We start from the raw sequence: 22,432 nt of genomic DNA on the forward strand, positions 1-22,432 counted from the left end.
AGATATCGGGGTGTAGTGTGAGATATCGGGGTGTAGTGTGAGGTATCGGGGTGTAGTATGAGATATCGGGGTGTAGTATGAGATATCGGGGTGTAGTGTGAGGTATCGGGGTGTAGTGTGAGGTATCGGGCTGTAGTGTGAGGTATCGGGCTGTAGTGTGAGGTATCGGGGTGCAGTGTGAGGTATCGGGGTGAGGCACGGCGGTTTCTGCTCATCTCTCACCCCTTTGGTTCAGGCTCCTAATAGCCCGTCTTCCCAGTAGTGCGCATGCTCCGTCGCCATCTTGCTACACCCGGAAGCGGTCGCTTCCTCCTCCTGTGTAATCGCGGGCGTCCCTGCTGTCCGAGGGGGAGGGTGTACATACCGGAGAAGCGACCGAGTCCTCCCCCCGCCGAGCCGCTACGGACCGGGAGGTAAGGCGCTGCTCGGCTTAATGTGGGAAGAGAGGGGGAAAGTGATGGCTAGTAAGCGCAGTTGCCATGGGTGACCGGGAAAGGTATCACGTGGTTTTGGAGGTGCACTCCCTGGAGGTATGCGGGTGAGGACGCGGGGGGGCGGGGCTTTACACGCCTTCAGTTTGAGCGGGAACGGGATATAGAGTAGAGGGCAGAGGAGCTCGTGAGTTATGGCGGCTGTGTGCACCGGGCTCCTCCATGTCTCCTCCTCATCCTCACACAGTGTATAGAGGACGGGCCGGAGACTGCATAGTGTAGGGAGAGGTATGAGGCACAGCGGGGAGGTATAATGGAGAGGTATGAGGCACAGCGGGGGGTATAATGGGGGGTATGAGGCACAGCGGGGAGGTATAATGGAGGGTATGAGGCACAGCGGGGAGGTATAATGGGGGGTATGAGGTACAGCGGGGGGTATAATGGAGAGGTATGAGGCACAGCGGGGAGGTGAGAGGTATGAGGCACAGCGGGGAGGTATAATGGAGGGTATGAGGCACAGCGGGGAGGTATAATGGGGGGTATGAGGCACAGCGGGGGGTATAATGGAGAGGTATGAGGCACAGCGGGGAGGTATAATGGAGAGGTACGAGGCACAGCGGGGAGGTATAATGGAGAGGTATGAGGCACAGCGGGGAGGTATAATGGAGGGTATGAGGCACAGCGGGGAGGTATAATGGAGAGGTATGGGGCACAGCGGGGGAGGTATAATGGAGAGGTATGAGGCACAGCGGGGAGGTATAATGGAGAGGTACGAGGCACAGCGGGGAGGTATAATGGAGAGGTATGAGGCACAGCGGGGAGGTATAATGGAGGGTATGAGGCACAGCGGGGAGGTATAATGGGGGGTATGAGGCACAGCGGAGAGGTATAATGGGGGGTATGAGGCACAGCGGGGAGGTATAATGGAGAGGTATGAGGCACAGCGGGGAGGTATAATGGAGGGTATGAGGCACAGCGGGGAGGTATAATGGGGGGTATGAGGCACAGCGGGGAGGTATAATGGAGAGGTATGAGGCACAGCGGGGAGGTATGAGGCACAGCGGGGGGTATAATGGAGAGGTATGAGGCACAGCGGGGAGGTGAGAGGTATGAGGCACAGCGGGGAGGTATAATGGAGAGGTATGAGGCACAGCGGGGGGTATAATGGAGAGGTATGAGGCACAGCGGGGAGGTATAATGGAGAGGTATGAGGCACAGCAGGGAGGTATAATGGAGAGGTATGAGGCACAGCGGGGAGGTATAATGGAGGGGTATGAGGCACAGCGGAGAGGTATGAGGCACAGCGGGGAGGTATAATGGAGAGGTATGAGGCACAGCGGGGGGTATAATGGGGGGTATGAGGCACAGCGGGGAGGTATAATGGAGAGGTATGAGGCACAGCGGGGAGGTATAATGGAGGGTATGAGGCACAGCGGGGAGGTATAGTGGAGGGTATGAGGCACAGCGGAGAGGTATGAGGCACAGCGGGGGGTATAATGGAGAGGTATGAGGCACAGCGGGGAGGTATAATGGAGGGTATGAGGCACAGCGGGGAGGTATAATGGAGGGTATGAGGCACAGCGGGGAGGTATAATGGAGGGTATGAGGCACAGCGGGGGGTATAATGGAGGGTATGAGGCACAGCGGGGAGGTATAATGGAGAGGTATGTCATAATGAGGCACAGCGGGGAGGTATAATGGAGGGTATGAGGCACAGCGGAGAGGTATGAGGCACAGCGGGGGGTATAATGGAGAGGTATGAGGCACAGCGGGGAGGTGAGAGGTATGAGGCACAGCGGGGGGTATAATGGAGAGGTATGAGGCACAGCGGGGAGGTGAGAGGTATGAGGCACAGCGGGGAGGTATAATGGAGAGGTATGAGGCACAGCGGGGGGTATAATGGAGAGGTATGAGGCACAGCGGGGAGGTATAATGGAGAGGTATGAGGCACAGCGGGGGGTATAATGGAGAGGTATGAGGCACAGCGGGGAGGTGAGAGGTATGAGGCACAGCGGGGAGGTATAATGGAGAGGTATGAGGCACAGCGGGGAGGTATAATGGAGAGGTATGAGGCACAGCGGGGGGTATAATGGAGAGGTATGAGGCACAGCGGGGAGGTATAATGGAGAGGTATGAGGCACAGCGGGGAGGTATGATGGAGAGGTATGAAGCACAGCGGGGAGGTGAGAGGTATGAGGCACAGCGGGGAGGTATAATGGAGAGGTATGAGGCACAGCGGGGAGGTGAGAGGTATGAGGCACAGCGGGGAGGTATAATGGAGAGGTATGAGGCACAGCGGGGGGTATAATGGAGAGGTATGAGGCACAGCGGGGAGGTGTAATGGAGAGGTATGAGGCACAGCGGGGAGGTGTAATGGAGAGGTATGAGGCACAGCGGGGGGTATAATGGAGAGGTATGAGGCACAGCGCGGAGGTGAGAGGTATGAGGCACAGCGGGGAGGTATAATGGAGAGGTATGAGGCACAGCGGGGGGTATAATGGAGAGGTATGAGGCACAGCGGGGGGTATAATGGAGAGGTATGAGGCACAGCGGGGGGTATAATGGAGAGGTATGAGGCACAGCGGGAAGGTGTAATGGAGAGGTATGAGGCACAGCGGGGAGGTATAATGGGGGGTATAATGGAGGGTATGAGGCACAGCGGAGAGGTATGAGGCACAGTGGGGAGGTATAATGGGGGGTATGAGGCACAGCGGGGAGGTATAATGGAGAGGTATGAGGCACAGCGGGGAGGTATAATGGAGAGGTATGAGGCACAGTGGGGGGTATAATGGGGGGTATGAGGCACAGCGGGGAGGTATAATGGAGAGGTATGAGGCACAGCGGAGAGGTATAATGGAGAGGTATGAGGCACAGCGGGGGGGTATAATAGGGGGTATGAGGCACAGCGGGGAGGTATAATGGAGAGGTACGAGGCACAGCGGGGAGGTATAATGGAGAGGTATGAGGCACAGCGGGAGGGGTATAATGGAGAGGTATGAGGCACAGCGGGGAGGTATAATGGAGAGGTATGAGGCACAGCGGGGAGGTATAATGGGGGGTATGAGGCACAGTGGGGAGGTATAATGGGGGGTATGAGGCACAGCGGGGAGGTATAATGGAGAGGTATGAGGCACAGCGGGGAGGTATAATGGGGGGTATGAGGCACAGTGGGGAGGTATAATGGGGGGTATGAGGCACAGCGGGGAGGTATAATGGAGAGGTATGAGTCACAGCGGGGAGGTTTAATGGGGGGTATGAGGCACAGTGGGGAGGTATAATGGGGGTATGAGGCACAGCGGGGAGGTATAATGGGGGTATGAGGCACAGCGGGGAGGTATAATGGGGGGTATGAGGCACAGCGGGGTGGTGTAATGGAGAGGTATGAGGCACAGCGGGGAGGTATAATGGAGAGGTATGAGGCACAGCGGGGAGGTTTAATGGAGAGGTATGAGGCACAGCGGGGAGGTTTAATGGAGAGGTATGAGGCACAGCGGGGAGGTATAATGGAGAGGTATGAGGCACAGCGGGGAGGTATAATGGAGAGGTATGAGGCACAACGGGGAGGTATAATGGAGAGGTATGGTGAGGTAGTAGGCTCAGGAGGGAGGTGTAATGGAGAGGTAGGCAGAGCGGGGAGGTATAATGGGGGTATGAGGCACAGCGGAGAGGTGTAATGGAGAGGTATGAGGCACAGCGGAGAGGTATAATGGAGAGGTATGAGGCACAGCGGGGAGGTATAATGGGGGTATGAGGCACAGCGGAGAGGTATAATGGGGGTATGAGGCACAGCGGGGAGGTATAATGGAGAGGTATGAGGCACAGCGGGGAGGTATAATGGAGAGGTATGAAGCACAGCGGGGAGGTATAACGGAGAGGTATGAGGCACAGCGGGGAGGTATAATGGAGAGGTATGAGGCACAGCGGAGAGGTATGAGGCACAGCGGGGAGGTATAATGGAGAGGTATGAGGCACAGCGGAGAGGTATAATGGAGAGGTATGAGGCACAGTGGGGGGTATAATGGGGGGTATAAGGCACAGCGGGGAGGTATAATGGAGAGGTATGAGGCACAGCGGAGAGGTATAATGGAGAGGTATGAGGCACAGTGGGGGGTATAATGGGGGGTATGAGGCACAGCGGGGAGGTATAATGGAGAGGTATGAGGCACAGCGGGGAGGTATAATGGAGAGGTATGAGGCACAGCGGGAGGGGTATAATGGAGAGGTATGAGGCACAGCGGAGAGGTATAATGGAGAGGTATGAGGCACAGTGGGGGGTATAATGGGGGGTATAAGGCACAGCGGGGAGGTATAATGGAGAGGTATGAGGCACAGCGGAGAGGTATAATGGAGAGGTATGAGGCACAGTGGGGGGTATAATGGGGGGTATGAGGCACAGCGGGGAGGTATAATGGAGAGGTATGAGGCACAGCGGGGAGGTATAATGGAGAGGTATGAGGCACAGCGGGAGGGGTATAATGGAGAGGTATGAGGCACAGCGGGGAGGTATAATGGAGAGGTATGAGGCACAGCGGGGAGGTATAATGGGGGGTATGAGGCACAGTGGGGAGGTATAATGGGGGGTATGAGGCACAGCGGGGAGGTATAATGGAGAGGTATGAGGCACAGCGGGGAGGTATAATGGGGGGTATGAGGCACAGTGGGGAGGTATAATGGGGGTTATGAGGCACAGCGGGGAGGTATAATGGAGAGGTATGAGGCACAGCGGGGAGGTATAATGGAGAGGTATGAGGCACAGCGGGGGGTATAATGTAGAGGTATGAGGCACAGCGGGGAGGTATAATGGGGGGTATGAGGCACAGCGGGGAGGTATAATGGGGGTATGAGGCACAGCGGAGAGGTATAATGGGGGTATGAGGCACAGCGGGGAGGTATAATGGAGAGGTATGAGGCACAGCGGGGAGGTATAATGGAGAGGTATGAAGCACAGCGGGGAGGTATAATGGAGAGGTATGAGGCACAGCGGGGAGGTATAATGGAGAGGTATGAGGCACAGGGGGAGGTGAGAGGTATGGGGCACAGCGGGGAGGTATAATGGAGAGGTATGAGGCACAGCGGGGAAGTATAATGGAGAGGTATGAGGCACAGCGGGGAGGTATAATGGAGAGGTATGAGGCACAGCGGGGAGGTATGAGGCACAGCGGGGAGGTATAATGGAGAGGTATGGGCACAGTGGGGAGGTATAATAGAGAGGTATGAGGCACAGCGGGGAGGTATAATGGAGAGGTATGAGGCACATCGGGGAGGTATAATGGAGAGGTATGAGGCACAGCGGGGGGTATAATGGAGAGGTATGGGCACAGTGGGGAGGTATAATGGAGAGGTATGGGGCACAGCGGGGGAGGTATAATGGAGAAGTATGAGGCACAGCGGGGAGGTATAATGGAGAGGTATGAGGCACAGCGGGGAGGTATAATGGAGAGGTATGAGGCACAGTGGGGAAGTATAATGGAGAGGTATGAGGCACAGCGGGGAAGTATAATGGAGAGGTATGGGCACAGTGGGGAGGTATAATGGGGGGTATGAGGTACAGCGGGGAGGTATAATGGAGAGGTATGAGGCACAGCGGGGAGGTATGATGTATATTCCTCCATTTCTCCGGTACACTGCCACCATTTTGCTGCTTCCTCCTGCTGCCATATTAGGGGGAGGAGCTAAGTACTGGAGCTGTGGCCACACTGGTGGGGGAGGGGTGCAGCTGCGGTGGGTGAGGCCAGGGTTCACATGGTCACATGGTCTTCTATGTGCAGATCTTGGACCATGGAGCGGTGGAGCAGTCTTGGGACCGGGCAGAAGATCGCCGTGACGGTTGGTCTTTCGGCGGGAGCTGCCATCCTGTACATGTGGTACTGCAGATCCCGGACAGGTGAGAAGTGTCCTGTGTGAACAGCGCCTCCTGGCTGTCAGTCAAGTAACATACGTGTTGTCTCGCAGCCCCCCAGCATGGAGAGGATGCCCTGTGTGTGGCCGTCCCCTCGCATGCGGCAGAGCTGTTCTTCGGACAGGACGGCGCCATCACTGATCAGGTGAGTCACAGCAGTCAGAGCCGCTCGTTGGGGGATGGTGTTTTGCCTCCATGTTAACCGCACGCTCTCCCTCCGGCAGCTGATGATGCAGAGCGGGGCGCACATTGGCATAGCAGAAGATGGCGGAGGAGACCGCAAGCTGGCGATCAGGGGCGACGCCGAACAAGTGCGCCAGGCCCAGCAACGGCTACACGGGATTCTGCAGGGCGGAGCCACGCTGAGGGTGGAGCTACACTACCCGTCCAACACCATTGGCCGGATTATAGGTAACAGGAGGACCAGGTGACCACCGTGCATGGCCCCGCATAGTTGTCAGGAGGATTGCTGCTCTAGTAGGGCTCAGCAATAAATTACGTAAAAAGGAATGTGGCCTCAGTTATCCGAGCTGATCTCCTGCAGGCCGTTCTTTTTCATGCGTTATTTTTCCCGGCACAGCAGCTAATCTGTATAAACAAGAAGTACGTTCTCGCATCAGGTTGTGTAACTTACATTCTTAAAGGCCATATTCCACGGAACGATTATCGTTCATAAACTCACTCCAACGACCGCTCGTTAACTATCTCTAAACGATTTTTTTTAGCGAACGATAACACATAACACACGTGGGAACGTGAACGATATATGTAGTGTAACGATTATTTTGCGGTCGTTACATGGTCGTTTAAAACGTTCGCTGGGGTGATCATGACCAGGCGACAAACCTACTTTTTTTTAAAACCTTTTTACGAACGACTGAAAGATTTAAAATTTTACGAACCGATTGGCGAATTCTCTTTCAAAGACCAACGATTTTTTTTCCGACATGCTGAAAAACAATTTTGAACAACAATATAACAATTTCGCCTTTGTCGTTCGCTCGTGTACACCAATTCCACAAAGCGATTATCGTTAACAAGCGGTCGTTGGAGCGAGTTTATGAACGATAATCGTTCCGTGGAATAGGGCCTTTACCTGCCTGCGCTCCTGCTTCAGTCTCTGGATTCCGGCTCCCTGACGTCCCTCTCAGCCAATCAGTTTGTTCAGTCTCTGGATCCCGGCTCCCTGACGTCCCTCTCAGCCAATCAGTGTGTTCAGTCTCTGGATCCCGGCTCCCTGACAGCCCTCTCAGCCAATCAGTGTGTTCAGTCTCTGGATCCCAGCTCCCTGACGTCCCTCTCAGCCAATCAGTGTGTTCAGTCTCTGGATCCCGGCTCCCTGACAGCCCTCCCAGCCAATCAGTGTGTTGTCTCTTTGGAGTTGGGAACCAGAGACTGAAGCTGGAGCACAGGAAGGGAATTATGGAAGGTTTGTCTCCTCCTCCCAGGCGTGGAGGAGGCTGTAGTGTCCAGAGGCTGGAGGCGCTACTAGGAGACGTGGAGGAGGCCGTAGTGTCCAGGGGCTGGAGGCTACCAGGAGACAGGCCAGTACACCAGGAGACGTGGAGGAGGCAACAACCCAACAGCAGGACTGTCAGCACTGCCAGAGCCCTTCAAAATGTCCTCCAGCAGCCACTAATATGCATCTCTCTGCATAAATTCCACGAGGATGGTGTGAGGGCCCAACGTCCACAGATGGGGGTTGTGCTCACAGCCCAACACTGTGCAGGACACTTGGCATCGGCCAGAGAACACCAGGATTGGCAGGTTCACACTGAGCACATGTGACAGAGTCTGGAGACCCTCGGAGAGCGATCTGCTGCCTGCAACGTCCTTGAGCATAAGCGGTCTGGCAGTGGGTCAATAATGGTGTGGGGGCATTTCTTTGGGGGGTGGCACAGCCCTCCATGTGCTGCCAGAGGTAGCCTGACTGCCATTAGGTACTGAGTCCCTCAGAGCCCTTGTGAGACCATATGCTGGTGCAGTTGGCATTCCTGCTAATGCGGGAAAATGCTAGACCTCGTGTGGCTGCAGTGTGTCAGCAGTTCCTGCAAGATGGAGGCAGTGAAGCTATGGACTGGCCGTCCGTTCCCCAGACCTGAATCCCATTGAGCACATCGGGGACATCATGTCTCCTCCATCCACCAACGTCAGGTTGCAGCACAGAATGTCCAGGAGTTGGTGGACGCCTTAGTCCAGGTCTGGAAGGAGATCCCTCAGGAGACCATCGGCCACCTCATCAGGAGCATGCCCGGGCCTTGTAGGGAGGTCATACAGACACCTCATCAGGAGAATGCCTGGGCCTTGTAGGGAGGTCATACAGCCACCTCATCAGGAGCATGCCCGGGCCTTGTAGGGAGGTCATACAGCCACCTCATCAGGAGCATGCCCGGGCCTTGTAGGGAGGTCATACAGACACCTCATCAGGAGCATGCCCGGGCCTTGTAGGGAGGTCATACAGACACCTCATCAGGAGCATGCCCGGGCCTTGTAGGGAGGTCATGCAGCCACCTCATCAGAAGCATGCCCGGGCCTTGTAGGGAGGTCATACAGCCACCTCATCAGGAGCATGCCCCCGCCTTGTAGGGAGGTCATACAGACACCTCATCAGGAGCATGCCCGGGCCTTGTAGGGAGGTCATGCAGCCACCTCATCAGGAGCATGCCCGCGCCTTGTAGGGAGGTCATACAGCCACCTCATCAGGAGCATGCCCGGGCCTTGTAGGGAGGTCATACAGACACCTCATCAGGAGCATGCCCGGGCCTTGTAGGGAGGTCATACAGCCACCTCATCAGGAGCATGCCCGGGCCTTGTAGGGAGGTCATACAGCCACCTCATCAGGAGCATGCCCGGGCCTTGTAGGGAGGTCACACAGCCACCTCATCAGGAGCATGCCCGGGCCTTGTAGGGAGGTCACACAGCCACCTCATCAGGAGCATGCCCGGGCCTTGTAGGGAGGTCATACAGACACCTCATCAGGAGAATGCCTGGGCCTTGTAGGGAGGTCATACACCTCATCAGGAGCATGCCCGAGCCTTGTAGGGAGATCATACAGACACCTCATCAGGAGCATGCCCGGGCCTTGTAGGGAGGTCATACAGACACCTCATCAGGAGCATGCCCGGGCCTTGTAGGGAGGTCATACAGACACCTCATCAGGAGCATGCCCGGGCCTTGTAGGGAGGTCATACAGACACCTCATCAGGAGCATGCCCGGGCCTTGTAGGGAGGTCATATACACACCTCATCAGGAGCATGCCCGGGCCTTGTAGGGAGGTCATACAGACACCTCATCAGGAGCATGCCCGGGCCTTGTAGGGAGGTCATGCAGCCACCTCATCAGGAGCATGCCCGGGCCTTGTAGGGAGGTCATACAGCCACCTCATCAGGAGCATGCCCCCGCCTTGTAGGGAGGTCATACAGACACCTCATCAGGAGCATGCCCGGGCCTTGTAGGGAGGTCATGCAGCCACCTCATCAGGAGCATGCCCGCGCCTTGTAGGGAGGTCATACAGCCACCTCATCAGGAGCATGCCCGGGCCTTGTAGGGAGGTCATACAGACACCTCATCAGGAGCATGCCCGGGCCTTGTAGGGAGGTCATACAGACACCTCATCAAGAGCATGCCTGGGCCTTGTAGGGACGTCATACAGCCACCTCATCAGGAGCATGCCCGGGCCTTGTAGGGAGGTCATACAGACACCTCATCAGGAGCATGTCCAGGCCTTGTAGGGAGGTCATACAGGTAGGTGGAGGCCACACACAATACATATAAAATATATATAAGGACATTACATATAATACAGGGGGGGGGGGGGGGATTCCCAGTGATGTGTGTGGGATGTTGGTTTCAGCTTTGTACAGAAAAGAGTATCGCTGAGAAGATTACATTCCATCACACATATAATGTCATATCTAGGAGGGGTATATATATATCGGTCACATCTAGGAGGGTTGTATATATATCAGTCACATCTAGGAGGGGGTTATCTGAGGGCTGTATTTTTTTTTTGAGCAGTGTATATACAAAATATTATATACCGTATGTATTATAGGCAAACAGAAGCCGCAGATGCATGGTTTCTGCTCCACCTCGAGCCTTTCTCCAGCATGCTCCAGGCGGAGCAGGAACGCTGCATCTGTCATTTTGTATATGGAATAAACCCCGGAGTTTATTATTGGAGTATTTTCACTTAATCGGAGTGCCGCGGCTTCTTCTGTTTACCTATTCAAGTCCTGGACTGCTGGCACCACATGTTGCAGTGTCCTGTGCTTGTGGACTGATATATATATATATCATTATATATATCCCATAGGGACAGTTCACCCCATATATATATTATAGTGAGGCAAACACAGTCTTTACTGCAAATAACCAAGAAAAATAACTAAAGCAAAAATCCTGCAGTTTGGCGCAAACGTGTGTGGTGTAACCATTTAATAATCGTAATCGAGGTCACATGTTCAATTAATAGGCCATAATCGACCAGCTCTATGATGTAGTACTTGTCTGTGGCTGCTGCGTTTCAGTGTGTCAGGCGCCTGCAGGCTTCTGTCTCTTCTGTTGGTTTTAGGAAAAGATGGAGAACGGATCAGGGAAATAACCAAACGCTCTGGAGCCGCAATCAGCTGTGAGCGCCGGGGGGAGAACAGTGCAGCAGCTCCGACCCGTCGCATCTCTGTCAGCGGGACCTGGGAGCAGGTGGCGGCAGCCAAGGTGAGGAAGGGGGGTGGGGATAGCCATTGTGTGTCTCCCCATCATAAAGACCTTCCCCATTGTAACACCCCCATCGCAACACCCCCTCCTTCATCATAACACCTCCCATCACAACATCCCCACACCATAACACCTCCCATCACAACTTACCCCTCCCCCATCATAACACCTCCCATCACAACTTACCCCTCCCCCATCATAACACCTCCCATGACAACATCCCCCTCCCCCATCATAACACCTCCCCCTTCCACATCATAATGTGGTGAACCCCCGAATGATGTTGTAGCGGTGGGACGGCCGGTCACTTGCTAGGTGAAAGTGTGACGCCACTACTGGTGGTGGATGGCCGATATACAGCCGGACCTTAGGGTTTTTTCACGTGACGCCAGTGCCTGGAGGGCGCACAGGTGTGATGGCACGCCTGCTTTTACAGTGTAAGGCCGGTTGTACCCTTCTCCCCTGTGGTCGGTGTCCTGCCGGGTTGCTGCAGGGTCCCTTGGGACTATGGGCCCTATTCCACCGAACGATTATCGTTCAGATTATTGTTAAATCGTTCGAATCTAAACGATAATCGTTTGGTTGAAATGCAGTTAACGATTAACGACCGAACGAGAAATCGTTTATCGCTTTATAAGACCTGGACCTATTTTTATCGTTGCTCGTTCGCAAATCGTTCGCATTGAATAAGACATTGTTCGGTCATTCGCAATAGATACAAATGCAAGAGCGAAGAAAAAACGATCGCAATTACAATCCTAAGTAACGATTATCGTTCCATGGAATTGAGTGAACATTTTCAGGTCTTTTGCAATAGCGGTCATTTGAGATTGTTAATCATTAACGATTATGCAAACGATAATCGTCCGGTGGAATAGGGCCCTAAGTCACAGGTGTCCAGAGTGGTGTAGTAACACTCCCGAGTAGTGGTAGGTTCCATCACCCACAGATAGGGAAAATGTCCCAAGGTTGCGGTGTGAGTGCTGTGCAGGTGGTATAGAGTAATCACAGACCCAGCAATAACGTTGACTTGCTTTACTATTTGTAAATGTTTAGCAGGTAACGTTGACTTGCTTTACTCTTTGTAAATGCTTAGCAGGTAATACAACGGATCTTCAGGTACTCTTGATACAGTTCCAATAAATACACATAAATAGAACCACCAGATCTGCGGGATTAGTGCTGAGTAGGATGTAGTAGAGTTGATAAGGTTGTACTGAGGAAGTAGAGAGGAGGGTGCCGTGAGAGTCTCAACCCAATTAGTAATGTGCTCTGCCAGGAGGTTGGAGCACTTAGAAGAATACTTGTAGAATAATAAGAAGAAACAACCTGTGCCTGCGTTTTGATTTCTATAGTCTTCACACCGCCTCCTGCCCACTAGCTTTGGCTGAACCGTATTGATGGGTGACACAGGCCTCAGACCCTGTTACCTGGGATGAGCGGAATGGTTAGGATTTCCTAAGTACACCCACATTGCCAGATGGAGTTCATCGACTTTACGTAACTTTGCTCCACCCGGATCAATTCCTAGCTCTCTGGCTTTTCTGCGGAGACTGTCCTGCACTGTACTGACTCCTTGTCCTCGGAGTGGGTTGAGGTTATCTGTAGGCTAGTCCTCTCCTGAAGGGCTTAGCAGCGCATCATACAGCGTGTTTGGTGCTTCAAGAAAAAGTTGCGTGAGCTGTCTGTTCTGCGTCCCACCCATGCGGGGCACTGACTAAGAGGGGACCTGGCAGAGGGCCAGGGCCTAGGTAGAACCACTGAGAAGAGCTATCTGAGCTGCGTCCTTTCTTCTCCAAATCTCAGCTAAGACTACTCCCTCACCCAAGGGACTAACTTCCTAACTAGCTTGTGTGCTGTGTTGTGGTTGAGTGGAAAGAGTGCAATAGGGAAACGGGATATTGCAGTTTCTAGACCTTAGTTACACACTATAGCAACATCTAGTTGTCATCTTCAGTAACAAAACTGCTACAGCAAAATCACAGACAAGTGCAGACTTTTACGAGGGGTGTGAAGAATAGCAACACCGACAGTGGGACACCACAATAGCACCCCCCTACCTCATCAATAACACCTCCCGTCATAACCTCCCCCTTCCCCATCAGGATCTCCTCCAGAAGGCATCAGAGGAGGCGGCCACCGTCCAGCGTAGAGCCGCAGAGTCCTCCAGCTTCCGCTCACACAGAAAGGAGCTGATCCCCATGAAGAGGAAAGACAGACAGCACCTCCAAGAGGAGGAGCAGCCGCCCACCATGGAAGCCCCCCAGAGCAGAAACTATGCTGAGGACCACCCATCTGTCCAAGAAAACATGGCTGATGGCACCAACATTTGCAAGTTTGAGGGTATCTGCATCTTGCTGTAATGTGATGACAGGTCGGCTGACTGCTGAGACCCTCACCCATCTCCTGTGAACCCCCGGTCTAGATGAGGGAGTAAAGGGCCCCCATACACCTTCACTGGTAGATTGTGTATCATGGATGAGCGCTCCTGTGCTCTCTATGGGAGGGGTAGAGAGTGGTCGTCCGGGCAGCCCCTTACACCGTACATAGTGAGGTCACGTGACCCTCTCCGCAGTCCCGGTTGTGTAAAGGGAGGGGGTGGGGGTCTTCTCAGGGTCACATTGCGTCTTGGGTTTGTAGATGCCGCAGTGGCGCAGCTCTAGTCTAATTGGGAAAGGTCAGTGAAGTCATGTGACCCACAGAGGTGATTTCATGGCCGCATTATGTCTTTCAGTCCCGAGCCCGGACTTCAGCTTCCGCGCAGACGAGTACGTGGACGTCTACGTGTCAGCTGTGGAGAACCCGGAGCATTTCTGGATTCAAATCCTGGGGTCCCGCTCCTCCCAGCTGGACAAGCTGACCACGGAAATGAGCGACCATTACCAAAGGCAGAACAGGGTGGGTGCCATCCCCCTCCCTGCAACCTCGGGCTGTCATTGCCCCCTCTCTTGGCCCGGGGCTGTCATTGTTGTCATTGTCTCGTCAGGACGCAATGCCCGAAATCCAGGTGGGCAACATTGTAGCCGCCCCCTTCCACAGCGATAACTTCTGGTACCGGGCCGAAGTGCTGGGATTCCTGAAGAATGGAAACGTGGATCTGTATTACGTGGACTACGGAGACAACGGAGAGACGGCCAGAGAGAACCTGTACCCACTGCGGTGAGTGGCAGCACAATGGTGCCCCCCGATGTGCCGGACCCCACCTCTTGTATAACCACAGACTTCCTCTCTTCCAGGAGTGACTTCCTGAGTCTCCCTTTCCAGGCCATTGAATGCCGCCTTTCCAGTGTGGCCCCCCGAGGTGAGGTGCAGTCCTTAGTTTCCAGTGAGCCAATGTGGCCGCCATCATGGCCGACGCTCAGCTTTTCTGGAATGACATAGTGACGGCCATGTTGGTTGTAGTGCATGGTAGAAATGACTCTTGAGTATTACCAGCCATTAGGGGGCGACATTGTGATATCTGTTCTCTCGGCAGGAGGTTCGTGGTCCGATACGGCTCTAGACGCCTTTGAATCTTTGTCGCACTGCGCTGAGTGGAAGCCGCTACTCGCCAAAATCTCCAGCTTCCCATCCCCTGGGGTGTCCCGCTGCTTCCAGATCCGGCTATACGACCCCTCCAGTGACCCTGTGAGTCCTGACACCCCACACACACACCGTACACAATCCTCTCCATGCATTCTGTGATTTGTAGTGTTTACATCAAAAACTGTACCACAATACAGCAAAATAGTGAGTGCAGCTCTGGAGGATAAGACATGATGTTACAAAATAGTGAGTGCATCTCTGAGGGACGACACATGATGTAACAGCATAAAAGTGAGTGCAGTTCTGGAGGATGAGACATGATCCAACAGCAGAGTAGTGAATGCAGCTATGGAGGATGAGATATGATGTAACAGCAGAATAGTGAGTGCAGCTCTGGAGGATGAGACATGATCCAACAGCAGAGTAGTGAATGCAGCTATGGAGGATGAGACTTGATGTAACAGCAGAATAGTAAGTGCAGCTCTGGGGGATGAGACATGATGTAACAGCAGAGTAGTGAATGCAGCTTTGGAGGATGAGACATGATGTAACAGCAGAATAGTGAGTGCAGCTCTGGAGGATGAGACAGGAAGTAACAGCAGAGTAGTGAGTGCAGCTATGGAGGTAACTGGAGCATAGAATGTGATGTAATGCAGGTTGTCACTCTCTGGTCAGATGCTGGACATTGGTCTGGAGTTAATCCGCTGTGGTTATGCCGTTGAGTGTCGGACGAGCCCCATGAAAGCAGATGAGGAGGAGTCTTTGGTGTCTCGGCTCCTGGTGAGTGACTTCCCATCGGCCGGTGACCAGGCTCTATGTTCTGTGCTCACTGTGTGCTGCCCCCTGCAGGAGGAAGTCTTCACCCCATCTGGACAGTCAGACGCCGGCAGCTTCTCCAGACGTCAGGAGGAGGAGGAGCGTCTGGCATCTGGTGCGTATTTTTAACATGCCCCCGGCCTGATTTTGGTGAGATGTCCCTCAATGCACCCCCACTCCTGGTGACAACCACCGTGGTTAGGTCAGGGGTTGGGTTTTCTGTGGTGGTTGTTGCCGACATCTTGATTCATTAACGCTCCAATACCTACATCTCAGATGGGTCTGTTGAGATGATCCGAGCCGACGTGAACCCTGACCCCTCGCAGAGCGCCATCTCCAGCCCCTCATCCTACCCGGAGTCTGTGGAGGAAGCGGATAGCCTAGAGCAGAGCATCTCTAAACTCCACATAAGTTCTATGCCTGCCACTTCCAGCCCGTCCACCGCTTCCTCCCCCCAGAACAGCAGCTCCTCAGACTCCTCCAGCATCTCCTCCTCCACCTGCACCGCCTCCGAGGGGCCCAGCTTAGTGTCCTCCATGGAGGACAGCAGCATCTACTCCCCCCGTGGCTGCTTCTACTACCTCACCGACGAGACCTCTACCAGCTCCATGTTTAGCACCACTTCCTCCGGAGACGTCATCACCATCAGCTCCGACAGCGAGGACGACGCAGGGGAGGTCAAAAGAGGTGGGAAAAAGGCGCCAAAGGACGCGGGTAAAGGAGTAAGCTGGTGGTGGGAGCACGAGGAGATGTCTGCACACTGAGCCGCTATAGTCACTGGTTCCCCACAGATAGTTCAGAGGGGGGCGCACTGTGGTTTATCACTTATGGTGTCTTCCTTGTACCTTCTCTTGCTCGCCTCATCCCTTGCTCTTGTTCACACTCTGCTCCTTTATTCATGTAGTCTCCCTCATGCTCTGCACTCTTGCACACTTCTCTCATTTCTGACCTCACTGCTCATGCACACTCTGCCCTTTTGTGTACAAGCTCCTTGTCCCCATCTCATGCTTTGCCCCCGTGCATGCTCCCCGCCCCCACCTCATCCTCTGCCCTCTTGTACACATGTGCCCTGCCCACACCTCATACTCTGCCCTCTTGTACACATGTGCCCTGCCCACACCTCATACTCCACCCTCTTGCACATGTGCACCCACCTCTCATACTCCGCCCTCTTGCATGCTCCCCACCTCATGCTTGCGCTCCCTGCCCCCACCTCATCCTCTGCCCTCATGTACACACCTGTCCCGCCCACACCTCATGCTCCGCCCTCTTGCACATTTGTGCCCACTCACACCTCATACTCCGCCCTCTTGCATGCTCCCCACCTCATGTTCCGCCCTCCCTGCGTTCACCTCACGTTCTAATCTCTTGTGTGCTCCCTGCCCCCACCTCACGTTCTGCCCTCTTGTGTGCTCCCTGCCCCCACATCACGTTCTGCCCTCTTGTGTGCTCCCTGCCCCTACCTCATGTTCTGCTCTCTTGCATGCATGCTCCCCACCTCATGTTCCGCCCTCCCTGCGTTCACCTCACGTTCTAATCTCTTGTGTGCTCCCTGCCCCCACCTCACGTTCTGCCCTCTTGTGTGCTCCCTGCCCCCACCTCACGTTCTGCCCTCTTGTGTGCTCCCTGCCCCCACTTCGTGCTCCGCTCTCTTTTACCCTCCCCCTTGCTGATAGTTTCTCTCTCTTTCTCTTGGCAGCCATGCTCCAGAGCTCGAGCAGTGATGTCATTGTGATTGAGGATGACCCCTGAGTGGCGCCCCCTCAGGTTATATTTTGCACTGTTGCACGTTCTCTATGTTTACCGGTTGTAAAGTATATATAATATTTATACATTGTATTAATAATAAATGTTCTGTTCATTTCTGCCTGACTCCGCCCCCTGCTCCCTTTATTTGCATCTATTATAGCTTATAGTTATTGGAGGCTTTAGCTATCTGAGGCGCGTCCAGCGTGTAGACCAGGAAGACGTCGGTGGTGCAGGTCGGGAGCCATCGCCTCTGGTCTGGCCTCACAACCTGGAAGCCGATGTAGCTGAATGCTCTGAGCAGACGGCCTGCGGACAAGAACAGCGGCGTCAGTAGTAGCTCCGCCCATTCCCTCTGTATAACTCCACACACCACCATGCTCTTATTCCTACCTCTCTCCGGTCCATCCTTACTGACTCCAATCAGAACCCAAAGCACGCTCATTGTCTCCACAAACTCCAATATGGCGGCCAGGCTGCAAATGAGAAAAGCACAAGCCCCCTGGCATGAGGAGTGGGGGCAAAGGTCAACAGGGAATATGGCAGAGGTTCTGGTGGCCTCTTCTCCAGTCACATCCAGAGCTGCAGTAATGGTCATCAGGGGAGGTAAGATCTCTGTACGGTAACACCACATCTCCCTCAATGCAATACCCCAATACAGGCCCTGTCTATGCACAAAGCTAAAGGGCAGCAAGGAGATGGAGATGGATGTGATAGAGTTCTGCTCTGAAGTTATCGAGATGTCCTCACCTCTCATGGTCCACCTTCTCCAGAATCTTTGCTGCAGAGTCCAGAAAGAGCCGACGATGGGTCAGTAGTGCGAACCAGTGCAGTGTGTCCTGTCCTTGTCTGTACTCGAACCTGAGGAGCGCGGTGGCCATGGCCGGGGAGGTGGCGTCGGTGAGAACGGACAGCTTTCCAGCCTGGCGAGTGAGGAAATGCAGAGAAAATGTCATCACCCCCTACAGTCTCCTAACTGCCCTCCCCCAGTCAGTCACTTACCGTGCCCAGCAGCCTCAGATGTGACTGTCCGGACTGGACCCGCAGCTGGTGACGCCTCAGCTCAGGAATGCCACGGGCAGCAGTGACGACGAGACCCTTGAGGCCGGGCTGAGGTCATTCTACAAGGGTCCGGAAGATAACCATTAAAGGGGTTGTCCGGCGCTAAAAAATTATTCACAGAATAACACACATTACAAAGTTATACAACTTTGTAATGTATGTTATGTCTGTGAATGGCCCCCTTCCCCGTGTCCCACCACCCCCACCCGTGTACCCGGAAGTGTAGTGCGCTATACTCACCTGTCACGTGCCGACCACGGTCTCCGATCCTCAGCAGTGACATCTTCTTCGGGCGGCCGGCGGATCTTCGCGAGTGCCGGGCGCCCTCTGCAGCGTCATCCGAAGCTCAGCCGCGATTGGCTGAGCATAACTGTGCTCAGCCAATCGCGGCTGATGACGCGGCCACGACAAGAAGACTGTTATTTCAATGAATAAGAAGAGGCCAGGAAGACACCAGGGACCATGGACAGGTAAGTATTACTTTATTTTCTATATACAGCAAGGGAAGCACAGAGATCGCTAACATATATATATATATATATATATATATATATATATATACACTCACCGGCCACTTTATTAGGTACACCATGCTAGTAACGGGTTGGACCCCCTTTTGCCTTCAGAACTGCCTCAATTCTTCGTGGCATAGATACAACAAGGTGCTGGAAGCTTCCTCAGAGATTTTGGTCCATATTGACATGATGGCATCACACAGTTGCCGCAGATTTGTCGGCTGCACATCCATGATGCCAATCTCCCGTTCCACCACATGCCAAAGATGCTCTATTGGATTGAGATCTGGTGACTGTGGAGGCCATTTGAGTACAGTGAATTGTCATGTTCAAGAAACCAGTCTGAGATGATTCTAGCTTTATGACATGGCGCATTATCCTGCTGAAAGTAGCCATCAGATGTTGGGTACATTGTAGTCATAAAGGGATGGACATGGTCAGCAACAATACTCAGGTAGGCTGTGGCGTTGCAACCATGCTCAATTGGTACCAAGGGGCCCAAAGAGTGCCAAGAAAATATTCCCCACACCACGACACCACCACCACCAGCCTGAACCGTTGATACAAGGCAGGATGGATCCATGCTTTCATGTTGTTGACGCCAAATTCTGACCCTACCATCCGAATATTGCAGCAGAAATCGAGACTCATCAGACCAGGCAACGTTTTTCCAATCTTCTACTGTCCAATTTCGATGAGCTTGCGCAAATTGTAGCCTCAGTTTCCTGTTCTTAGCTGAAAGGAGTGGCACCCGGTGTGGTCTTCTGCTGCTGTAGCCCATCTGCCTCAGAGTTGGCCGTACTGTGCGGTCAGAGATGCTCTTTTGCCTACCTTGGCTGTAACGGTTGGCTATTTGAGTCACTGTTGCCTTTCTATCAGCTCGAACCAGTCTGCCCATTCTCCTCTGACCTCTGGCATCAACAAGGCATTTCCGCCCACAGAACTGCCGCTCACTGGATGTTTTTTTTTTTCTCCTCTCGCCCTATGACGGCACCCCTGGAGAGGACTACCTCCTCCCATTGGACAGGAAACAGGACCACTGGACCTTTAAAAGAAGCTCATCGCCCCACACACGCCAGTATCTGTTTCCTGTCCCATGGGAGCAGGACAGGCAGGTGGGTTCTCCACCTGCATGTTGGACTTTTTTCTCTTCAGAAAGACTGGGGCACCCGGCTGATTACCTGTATGCCGACATCCCTGGCTGTACAAGACTCCGCTACTGGAGCCACAGCCGAGTCTGTGCCTTAGAGCCCCCCGCACCTCCGGAAGAGGATCCCCGTGCTCCCCTTGCGCCTCCAGGACCGGGTTGTGTTCTCCGGCTGTTTTCCGGCAGTGTGGATGGCGTGTGCGCGCACGCGTCCGGTTGGCCCACGTAGCCGGCTGGCGTGTGCGCGGACGCCTGACGTCACGCGCTGTCCGAGTCGCGGCCGGATGACGTCAGCCCGGGATCCCTGTGAGTTGGGATTACCCGTAGGCCTTGACTGCGGCATCCGGGCTGCGGCCTGTTAGGGGGGGGGGAGAGAATCCCCTTGCACGGGAGGGTGAGCCGCATCAGCGCCGCGGCTGGGGGGGGCGGGGCCAGCCAGCTTTCTTTTTTTGGCGCCAGATATAAAATGGAGGCTGGGCTTGTGCTCAGTGTATTCCAGAGAATCTGGTATACTGGAGTACCTTTCCCAAACGGTATTTCTGCTGTGGATCCTGGTGGCTATCGTTAGCGATTACTATGGAATCCCAAGGCGCTGAGACATCTGAGAACCCTCAACCTGCGGCTGCTGTGGTATGGTTTGGGTAAGAGGGGTTCCCCCCATATAGTGCTTCACTTTATGTTGGTATTGATTGATATTGTTTTGTTTGTAATAGGAGGAAGCTAGGAGAGCTAAAACTAAACCTAGAGAGTGCCCTATCTGTAAGAAACGGCTAAGTAGTGCTTATACTAAGGCATTATGTGGCGGATGCATGAACAGGGTCCTGGATGATCAGGGGCCAGCATTTTTGAGAAGCATGAAGGGGCTTATTAAGAGACAGATTCGGGTAGGTGTACTTTTTTATGCCTCTTATATAGATGGCTTACTCATCCATCCTTAGAAGAGTTCTATTTTTTCCCAGGCCTCTCTCCCTTCCACATCCGCTCTGACCCCACCTGAGGTTATTATTCCTGTGGATGAGGCCCCAGTTGAGGTGCCGGGTCCGAGTGGTGAAGCCCCGCCCTCTCAATATGAGGAGGAGGATGAGGAAGAAGAAGAGGTAGAGGGAGATGAACAGATGTCGGGTCTGGAGGAGCCCGGAGAGCTTCTTAATACCGAGACCCAAGTGGTGGAGACGGCTAAGAAGCTCATGCCAATTGAAATGGTGGACAGTATTGTTAAAGCTGTTAGACAAACTATGGCCATAGAGGATAACCCACAGCCTAGAACCATTCAAGACATCATGTTTGAAGGCTTAGCTCCTAAACAACGTCCGGTTTTTCCCATTCATCAGAGTATAAAGACTCTGATCTCCAACGAATGGTCCCGTCCGGATAGAAAATTCTTTGTTCCTTGGGCTGTAAGTTCACAAAATCTTCAGGCTTCACAGAGTTATTTTTTGTGACGATATCTGTTTGTATTTATTTAATTTTTTCTTTTCAGTACAAGAGGAAATATCCCTTTAGCACTGAGGAGTCAGTAACTTGAGAGACAGCACCTAAGATTGATCCTCCAGTAGCAAAGTTAACCCGTAAGGACGCCCTACCATTTGAGGACTCTGCATCTATGAAGGACCCTATGGATAAGAGGGCTGAGGTCTATTTAAGAAAGAATTGGGAGGCCACCACAGCCACGTTTAAGCCTCTTTATCGCAACAACCTCAGTGGCTAGAGCTACGGAGATCTGGGTAGCACAGCTAAAGGAGCAGATCATATCTGGGGCTAGTAAGGAGCAGTTACTGGCCAGTTTTCCAATTATTGAAGGATCCGTATCCTTCATGGCGGAGGCGTCTGCAGATGCATTGAAGCTATCTGCCAGATCGGCAGCCCTTTCTAACTCAGCACGAAGGACACTGTGGCTTAGAGATTGGAAGGGAGATGTAACTTCCAGAGCCAAGCTCTGTGCGGTTCCCTGTGAGGGGGATCTTCTGTTTGGGTCGGCTTTAGAGAAGGTGTTGGAGAAAGCCTCTGACAAGAAAAAGGGCTTTCCTCTGGTCTCTACTCAGACATCCAGGCCTTCTAGAGGTAGAGGCAGAAGAGGTAGAGGAGGTGCCCAGGTCGGAAGAAAGGATTGGAGACCCCCTAAAAAAGGTAGAGGTCTCATGTTCTCAGGTGGTGACACTTCTAAGAAACCGTCACAATGACGCCATATTCCTGTGGGAGGGCGATTAAGTTCTCTCTGTTCAGAATGGTGTAAGATTTCGAACAGTAATTTTGTTTGCAACATAATAAAATATGGGCTTAAGATTTCCTTTTTGTCCTCCCCAGGAGAAAGTTTCATTATTACTAACCTTTCCTCTAATCCAGAGAAGCAGGCAGCAATGGTATCTGAGGTCAGATCACTGGTAGACAAAAGAGTATTAGTCCCTGTTCCAGAAGAACAGAAGGGCAGGGGGTTTTATTCTACCCTTTTTTTGGTTAAAAAGCCCAGTGGTTCCTTTCGAACCATAATTAACCTTAAGCCCCTAAATCAGGTTCTCTCTTATGAGAAGTTTAGAATGGAGTCCATTTCTTCTGCCATTCTAAACTTATCTCATA

The 22,432-nt window shown here is 53.3% G+C and overlaps 2 protein-coding genes across 6 annotated transcripts; one reads left to right on the forward strand and one right to left on the reverse strand.

Annotated features, from left to right (window-relative positions):
- Positions 1-274: 274 nt before the first annotated feature.
- TDRKH (tudor and KH domain containing) lies at positions 275-17,260 on the forward strand. Of its 5 annotated transcripts, none has more exons than XM_069951306.1 (13): positions 275-413; positions 6,200-6,315; positions 6,384-6,475; positions 6,555-6,741; positions 10,905-11,047; positions 13,153-13,378; positions 13,782-13,945; positions 14,034-14,206; positions 14,284-14,348; positions 14,523-14,674; positions 15,248-15,352; positions 15,422-15,503; positions 15,665-16,342. In XM_069951306.1, exons 2-13 carry the CDS (start codon positions 6,210-6,212, stop codon positions 16,150-16,152), a joined length of 1,983 nt encoding a protein of 660 aa, XP_069807407.1. In that variant the 5' UTR covers positions 275-413; positions 6,200-6,209; the 3' UTR covers positions 16,153-16,342. The 5 variants fall into 5 exon arrangements, with proteins under 5 accessions (XP_069807407.1, XP_069807406.1, XP_069807410.1 ...); XM_069951305.1 differs by having other exon boundaries at positions 276-413; positions 13,153-13,390; positions 15,665-16,240; XM_069951309.1 differs by lacking the exon at positions 15,665-16,342 and adding an exon at positions 17,088-17,260 and having other exon boundaries at positions 280-413; positions 13,153-13,390.
- Positions 17,149-18,286, reverse strand: OAZ3 (ornithine decarboxylase antizyme 3). Its single transcript, XM_069951314.1, has 4 exons — positions 18,137-18,286; positions 17,885-18,057; positions 17,528-17,610; positions 17,149-17,443 (listed from the first exon to the last, which is right to left on the reverse strand). Exons 2-4 carry the CDS (start codon positions 18,013-18,015, stop codon positions 17,292-17,294), a joined length of 366 nt encoding a protein of 121 aa, XP_069807415.1. The 5' UTR covers positions 18,016-18,057; positions 18,137-18,286; the 3' UTR covers positions 17,149-17,291.
- Positions 18,287-22,432: the final 4,146 nt, after the last annotated feature.

This window comes from Dendropsophus ebraccatus, chromosome 13, assembly GCF_027789765.1.
Source record: "Dendropsophus ebraccatus isolate aDenEbr1 chromosome 13, aDenEbr1.pat, whole genome shotgun sequence".
Lineage (NCBI taxonomy): Eukaryota > Metazoa > Chordata > Amphibia > Anura > Hylidae > Dendropsophus > Dendropsophus ebraccatus.

Coding starts and splice junctions, on each gene's coding strand:
- TDRKH (XM_069951305.1), top strand. CDS start 6,210: ATGGAGCGGTGGAGCAGTCTTGGGACCGGGCAGAAGATCGCCGTGACG. Junction 6,316..6,383: donor GTACTGCAGATCCCGGACAG/GTGAGAAGTGTC, acceptor GTTGTCTCGCAG/CCCCCCAGCATGGAGAGGAT. Junction 13,946..14,033: donor ATTACCAAAGGCAGAACAGG/GTGGGTGCCATC, acceptor TTGTCTCGTCAG/GACGCAATGCCCGAAATCCA.
- OAZ3 (XM_069951314.1), bottom strand. CDS start 18,015: ATGGCCACCGCGCTCCTCAGGTTCGAGTACAGACAAGGACAGGACACA. Junction 17,611..17,884: donor GAGAAGGTGGACCATGAGAG/GTGAGGACATCT, acceptor TCTCATTTGCAG/CCTGGCCGCCATATTGGAGT. Junction 17,444..17,527: donor TAAGGATGGACCGGAGAGAG/GTAGGAATAAGA, acceptor TCTTGTCCGCAG/GCCGTCTGCTCAGAGCATTC.